Source organism: Lactuca virosa, chromosome 4 (genome assembly GCF_052849685.1).
Source record: "Lactuca virosa cultivar CGN04683 chromosome 4, Lactuca_virosa_CGN04683_v6, whole genome shotgun sequence".
Classification (NCBI taxonomy): Eukaryota; Viridiplantae; Streptophyta; class Magnoliopsida; order Asterales; family Asteraceae; genus Lactuca; species Lactuca virosa.
In genome coordinates, this window is record NC_136429.1 from 413,143,192 (window position 1) to 413,150,973 (window position 7,782).

Consider the following 7,782-nt stretch of genomic DNA (forward strand, 5'->3'; position numbering starts at 1 on the left):
AAGCATTTGCCTTCTCAAGGTCCATGATTTTCTAATATTCGTCCCTTCTTTCTAATACCTCATCTTCACTCAGGGCTCTTGATTCAGCATAAGAATCAAGAGCTGACATTCTTTCCTTTAGGTTCTTTAGTTCAACTGACTCTTTTAGGTAATCCATCCTCCTCCAAGCCTTAAGTTCATTCTTTAGATACTTGAGTTTCGCAGCAAGATAGGAGTCAGGAGTCCCAAAACCAACAAATTGAGTCTAAGCCTTAAGAACAATATCCTTAAATCCATCTCGATTTAACCACAAGTTAAAGAGCTTGACCGAAGATGGTCCAAAATCCACGGATTCAGAGCCGAGCCGAATTGGACAGTGATTCAATAACTCTCTTGGAAGGGCTGTAACCACCGAGGAAGGAAATGCATTAAGGAAATTTGAACATACACGAATTCGATCAAGTTTACTCAGTTTAAGCTCAATTTAAGCTCTTTAGTACAAAAGTAAGTAAATTTGTGTTCCCCATCCTATGATCAATGAGTCCCGCTTCATGAATAAGTCGATTAAAAGCAAAAGCTGATTGGGCACAAAATTGAGAATTAAATCTCTCTTCCGGGCACCTAACGATGTTAAAATCCTCCATGAATATCCAAGTTCCGGATTTGGCATTTTTGATATGGTCATGGTCTCGCAAGTTGTATTTATTATGCATGATGTTCATTTATGTCCAATTTGTATCATAATTAGCTCGTGGATGCTCTTGTTAATGACTCGTGACCAACAATCAATTATGAAAACAAGGATGAGGAAACTTATATAATATAATATATATGTTTTTGAATAATATGGAGTGAATCCAAATAAATTGTTAAACAATTTCTGTAAGAAGTCAACGATGCAGAGAAAAACAATGATTCAACGTATATTGTGGAATATATCCAAGTAAATTGTTAAACCATTTTTATTACATCTTTTGCATCCCTTCTGAATGTTTACTAATTTAGTACTAAGATAGTTTATTTTGTATATTTTTTAATTTAGTTGTAGTTTATAATTTCTAGTACCTTGTTAGTTTCGTGAATAAATTTCAGCTATTCCAAAAAGAAATATTAGGTATTAGGTTTATGATATTTTAGTGATAACTATCAAATCTATTAATCGGGTTATATATGATCTACCACTAGTAATGAACCCAAAATGGTTCTTGTATCAACACAACAATATATATGACAAAAAATATAAATACTAGCAGTATCCCCACCAAAATTGCTATTTCTAATAACCAAAGAATTCTGAAATCTGAATGCTGGTCATATTTGGATCACTGTTTTATATTGAAATATAGTAGTATATTATTTTGTCTTTCTAGGTGGTGGGCGTGACTCACAACTTACCCTGTTCTTCGATCCTTCCAAACCCTACTTTCCATCGTGATCGCGTGATTATACCGAAAGCTTCTCGAGAACTTCCGTCGAGTTGATTCTTTCCTTTTTCTCTACTCAAGAATTCATTTCAATCTGGTTTTTGAATCGGGTTGCAGCATCGAATCTATCGATTCGTCAAGGTATTAGTTTCTGTGTTTTGAATTCTCGATTAGCGTAATTGAGTTTATAGACAGTTTGTTTCCTCATCTAACCACTAGTAGTTTCAGGTTCGTTTCTCTCTGTAACGAGTTTGATGATTTTTATTCATTTTTTTGGAAAAAATTGTTCGGGTGAAATGTTGGTGGAATTAGCGACATATTTTCTGAACTTATTTGGAGCTTCTTCTAGCTAGTGTTGATTTGTCTCTTAGACTGGTCCTGCTTTTTTTTTTTTTTTTTTTTTTTTTTTTTTGTACTTAATTGAGATGGATTTATGCTTAACGTTGCGATGAGACTCTTTCTACATAGCATACTAGCTGTACACATTGTTCTCAAATTGCGTACGTATTGTAAAAGAAGAACTGCTTCATTTATTATGTCAATTAAGCCGTATCACCCTCCATTAACTTTGTCTATTTATGAGCATTTACAGTTACAAATCCGTTCGATTTCCTCTATTTTTCATCTCTATATGTTGATAACTCCGATTTTGAAACTGTAGAAAGTCGATGTTTTAGTTTTTTCTCAGGTTAATTGTTCCGAGGGCTTGTGTATTTAGGGTTTTTTGTCGTTTGTATTCATAAATTCTGATTTTTTCCGTTTCTTTGATGACAGGCGCAAGAGTACAAATCAGATATCAAGGATAAAATGACAATTGTGGAGGACCCAAATCCAAAGCTTCCACCTACTTCTCCGACCATTTCTCCACCAAATTCCTATGGATCGGTGGTTCTAGGTGGCACCTTTGACCGCTTACATGATGGTCATCGGCTTTTCCTTAAGGTTCTTCTTCTTCCACCTATCTCATATAACCTTCAAGCATACACTTGAGTTACCAACTTTCTATCTTCGAGATAAGGATTGAATAGCCTTTGAATGTTGATTACAGGCAGCTGCAGAGTTAGCCAGAGATCGAATCATAGTTGGTGTTTGTGATGGACCTATGCTATCCAAGAAACAGGTTTACACCTTTCTCCTTTCCTCTTTCCTACAATCACACTCTGAAATTTGTTGAAACCATTGTATACCAATAGTTTCATAGCAACATAATAAATATACCTGGTTGAAAAGTCAAAATAGACATCGGGATTCTACAAACCTAGCTTAGTTCATTCACACAAAATTGATAAGGATAGTGTAGATTCACATTTTGAATTGAAACAAGCCTATACAGTATACACCACCAACTACCTCACATTTACTCCCCATTAAATGATTGTGAAATACTACATTCAGCCCACTATTTTCACACTTTTCTAAATTTGGCCCATGGTTACCTCTCTCACTGCATGTCCCCTGCTGCAGAAACCAATAATTGAGAAAATTTGAATTAATGTAATTTTGATTCATAAAAAAACAATATACATGTAGCCATGTGGGGATGGTTGGGTCACTTATTTTTAACCTATTAAGTCTACAAAAAAGATTTATCATTTATCATTTGGTTATATTTCCTATTAAATTTGATTTATCTGGGGAATAATTGACAAGGGGAATAATGATTAGATGGAGAAGGTGTTGATTATCTCAATTATTGTTTACCAATTTAGGTTTGCTAGTTTATGTTGATTGAGGTTTTAATAATCAGATAATTAGTTTTTGAGTGTTTGGAATATATTTCATATTCGAAGATATAATACATAAATGATCAAAAAATGACATTCTTTTAAATTGGTGAATTGTTTAACTTTTAAAGTATGAAAATTTATTTTTTATTGTTCATCATTATATTTTTACATATTATTTATTAATAAATTAGTAAATCCTTCAAAATTGTTATTCCTCCTAATAGAAATATCAATGAATCAGTTCTTCTATAAAAGGTCGTTAATTTATACTTTAAAAGAGTGGCAATCTAGTATTCTTTTTTTTTTTTTTTCGATAATCATTTTTGTTGTAGCTACTAGCTAGCCATTAACAATTATTTAACCCCAAATAATCAAAATCTAAATCAATTTAACCCAAACACCAAAAAACTAATTATCTTCACTTGGAATCTCAATAATCAGATAATCTGGTTTTAAACACCCACTAATCCTCTATTGCATATTCTATCATGATCTTGCTCTTTATCCGATTTCTTTAAACTTTTTGAGTTATCTTGATGTATCAACTTTTACAGTTTGTGGAGCTCATTATGCCTATTGAAGAGAGAATGAAAACCGTGGACGATTACATTAAGGTACCAAAGCTTCTATTTGGATTGGTCCCATTTGACATCAGTCTCAGTTCTAGTCCAATACATGCCAAACACAGTACAAGGATGTTCTGTCATGTCATGTCATCTTAAAGATGCTCTGCTAATTTCATTAATTTTTTTTTTTCAGTCGGTGAAGCCTGAGCTGGCGGTACAAGTGGAACCTATTACTGATCCGTACGGTCCTTCCATTGTTGAAAAGAATCTGGAGGCTATTGTTGTCAGGTTTGTTCCTCAACCAACAAAACAGGACAAGCTGTACTGTGTTTGACATGCATTAGACTGAGACCAGAACCTAGATGTCAATTCGACAAAATTTTCTATTTTTGTTTGCCAGAGAGTGACTCGCTCTCAAAAGACGTAAATGCCCTCCTCATCTTCATCATCGAAAATAACCCTAATAATCCTGTCATTTGTTTGACAGTAAGGAGACATTACCTGGTGGATTATCAGTCAACAAAAAGAGAGCCGAGAGAGGCCTCTCACAACTAAAGGTACTTATTCTTCAAATTATTACTTTTTTTTTAAACCTGGTAGACAGTTGACAGTTGACAGTTATGTGTCTTGTTTTGTGCAAGGTTGAAGTTGTGAATCTGGTATCTGAAGAATCAAGTGGAGAAAAGTTGAGTTCATCCACATTGAGGAAGCTTGAAGCAGAGAAAGCCAAAAAAAATTAGCATACATTTATTAAGTGGTACATATGATATGATATGGAGAACATGTTGATACAAAGGATTGGCTTACATAAAGTTGTTCAATATAACCTTTTGTTGAATAAATTTGGTATAGTGAGCGTACTTTTGATGTTGTATAGTTTCACTAGGGGATAGGCCAGTATGACCATGGGCTTGAAGGTATTTTATCTTCAAAACAGGTCTCACAGATCACGAACAATATATAAACAAACATATTTTATTTGGTTATATTCAAACAAAAAGCTTACATACATATTAAAACATTGGACTACTTTATAAAAAGAAATAAAAGCCTCAAGATGTTTTTTCTCTTAAAGCATTTCAAAACTTCTTCTAGAGACTGGATAAGAATATTATCAGTGGGGTTTTGTTCAAAGTAAGAATGTGATCGCCAAACGTTTGTGATCTGACTAGGAGTTTCATTCTTCATTGCCTCAAGTTTTTCTCCTTTTTCCTGTTGGCTAGATTCAATCATAGGTTTTTTTATCCATCATCAATGTGTTGTGGAGCTTTTGGTGTCGTTGGTGTTGTTTGTTTTTGAAGAGGTAAAACATTTGTAGTCTTCAGATTAAATCTGTTGAAGAAGAGTAAACTTTTGTAGTATGCATGAAAAAGATTATTTTTAAAGCCTACAAATTATATAAAAAAACTGATGTTTTAAAAAAGTGAATTTTTTTATAACTTAAATAGACTTTTTCAATAGTTTTAGTTTTACTAACACTAACACTGAAATATAATTCAATAACCGCAAGTCCATGTAGATCAAGCTTCTTGACTGTTTCTTGAGCTTGTTTAAACTGCAAAGGTATAAATTTCATTTTAAGAAGATTGACTAATATCAATTTTCAATCTTGTCCCTTCCACTACATATCATGTGTCATTTTAAAATGATCACAAACACAAATTTTAGTAAAAAACATTTGATTTTATGGCTGTCAAAAGAAATTAAAACATCAAACATTAAACATCACCTGATTTTTATAAAGATAATTTAACATCTCCCTGTCTAATAAATAAATAAGTTGATTCTCCTACTGCCATGTGTCAAACTCTTAAAACTCTTAATAAATATCATATATATGCCACCTGTCACCTTTTTGCTATTCCCTTTTACATTGCATTTTCCAGGTAAAAGTTTTGTCATCCATTTTGAAATCCCTGAAAATTAGCCAACATTTTTGTTAACATAAATCCAATTTTAAAATCCTTGATAAGAGTTTCCAATTTGAAGCCAATAAATCAACTACTCATCGCCGAGAATCATGACCGTCAGCCTATTCTCTCCACAATCTTTAAAAAACTCATAAAACCCTAGAAACGGGTTCTTGATTCACCATCTCAGAACCTGGTTCACACATTCATTCATCTTGAAGGAAATCCCAATTGATTTTCATTCATATACCGTCTCTCCTTGTCTCGAATCCTAACGGTCGTCGGCTACATCTCACGCAGCAGAAGGTATATGCTTCTCTGTCATCGCTTTCATCATCTTCAGAGATTTTATTGGTCATCTGCATTCTATTTTCCCATTGATGTTTATTTTATGTTTTTATGTGGCATCTTCTTCAACCCTTTCTCTTCCTATTTAATGCTTCACGTAACAGCTAGAGGTTTATTGGAAAAACTTTGCTAAGGATTTTGTACATGAAGTTTTCTGGTAATTTGGTTTCAAAGAATGTTAAAATTAGGAAAATTGCATCTTTACGGAATGCTATTCCTTCACTGGATCCATAACACTAACAATCCAGGTTATTTTTCTGTCATTTATTGTATTTAATCGCATGTCACCTTATCCACACTAAGCGATCATTGACAAGCCCTTGATTCCGCATACCTTAAAATATACGACGAAACCATTAAAAAGTGATATTACTTAAATGATAATGTTTTGTTTTTGTATCTAAAGGAGTAGTACTGATCTTATTCCCTCTGTTTCTGTCATCAACTAGACTCAAATTTTTCTTACATTGGTGCGGTTTTGGAAGCAGAAAAGAACGTAGTTAATTGCATCAATAGGTAAGTAAATTGGAGCAACAAATCCACTTCAAGCTGAACGGGATACAATTACAGGGGATCTTGCTGTTAAAACAGGATGGTTAAATTTTTGGTCTCTTTTTTCTGTTGATTTCTATAAATTTTGGGAATTTGGCTTCTTTTTATGTGAAGTAAATTGTATAATGAATCAATGATATTTTTTTGAACAAAAATGTGGTTCATGGAAGTGATAGCCATGAAAATGGGAAGCGGGAAATATGTATCATCTTATATTTTGGTCCCTTTTTCATGGTCCAGGTTGAGGAATGAAGGCAAAATAGTAATTTTGTTATATAAAATGAAATAAGATAAGATTAGATAGAGCATATAGAAACCGAACAATATTGTAAATGATTTATGTTGTAACATGACCAATGTATATTTTCACGACAACTTTATGTTTCAAAGAAGGTGAATTAACAAAATGGACACAAGTTTAAGCTCCATGGCTGATAGAATAATGAGAAGCATCATTATTTATTCACAAGGAATCCATTTATGAGAGATAGAAAACTCAAAATCGAATCAGTGTAATAACAGTGAAGCTTGATGCTTTCATTATTGGCGATATTAGGAGAAATTACAAATTAACTCTCTTTATAAACCTTTAAAACTATAATATTGTTTTGCCCTTTATCTTATGTGGTAGCACCTATCTGTGCTGCAGATGAAGGTTGTTGTGCCATTGGAAAATCCAGAAATATTTAAGGTTTTATGTAGCTTTAGATACTCCTTTATTTTTTTATATACTTTGTATAAGTTTTGTTTTAACATGAGACTTTTATCATGTAATTTTTTTGAACAACATAGAATATGGCGAGTCACTTCAAAAATTAACCATTTTCATGGCTTTTGCACCAGAAGAAGAAGAAGAGGCTGAAATCTTGGAATGGATAACTGATAGAGAAAAAGAAGCGGAGGCAGATTGGGCTTCAAGGAATCATGATACTTGAGTCTGCAAGTTCTTCAAGAAAAATGCTTCTGAAATAGTGGTTTTGATATCAATGTACTTTCAAAAAAATGTTTTTTTATTTTTTTTATGTGTATTATTTCCAGGTCTGAGTTTATTTTTTTACTATGAAATGGAGGTTTTAATAGAAATGTACATTTTTTGAAAAAGAGTACCTTTTTTTTACACTTTTTATTACCAGGTCAAAGTCCAACCTTTATACATTTTTCTTTATAAACATTTCCGAAATGACAGTTTAAAAGCAGTGTACTTTGGAAAAAAGAAGTTTTTTTTGTTTTACTTTTTGATGTCTTTTATTACCAATATATCCAGTCATGTTAAGCC

The 7,782-nt window shown here is 32.7% G+C and overlaps 1 protein-coding gene across 2 annotated transcripts; it reads left to right on the forward strand.

The window, feature by feature from the left end:
- The first annotated feature begins 1,405 nt into the window (after nt 1–1,405).
- COAD (4-phosphopantetheine adenylyltransferase) lies at nt 1,406–4,556 on the forward strand. 2 transcript variants are annotated; one of them, XM_079046003.1, is made up of 7 exons: nt 1,406–1,544; nt 2,178–2,345; nt 2,452–2,523; nt 3,685–3,744; nt 3,890–3,984; nt 4,184–4,253; nt 4,338–4,556. In XM_079046003.1, the coding sequence occupies exons 2-7, from the start codon at nt 2,211–2,213 to the stop codon at nt 4,434–4,436; spliced, it is 531 nt and encodes a 176-aa protein (XP_078902129.1). In that variant the 5' UTR covers nt 1,406–1,544; nt 2,178–2,210; the 3' UTR covers nt 4,437–4,556. The 2 variants fall into 2 exon arrangements, with proteins under 2 accessions (XP_078902129.1, XP_078902130.1); XM_079046004.1 differs by lacking the exon at nt 1,406–1,544 and adding an exon at nt 1,995–2,091.
- The last annotated feature ends 3,226 nt before the right edge of the window (nt 4,557–7,782 follow it).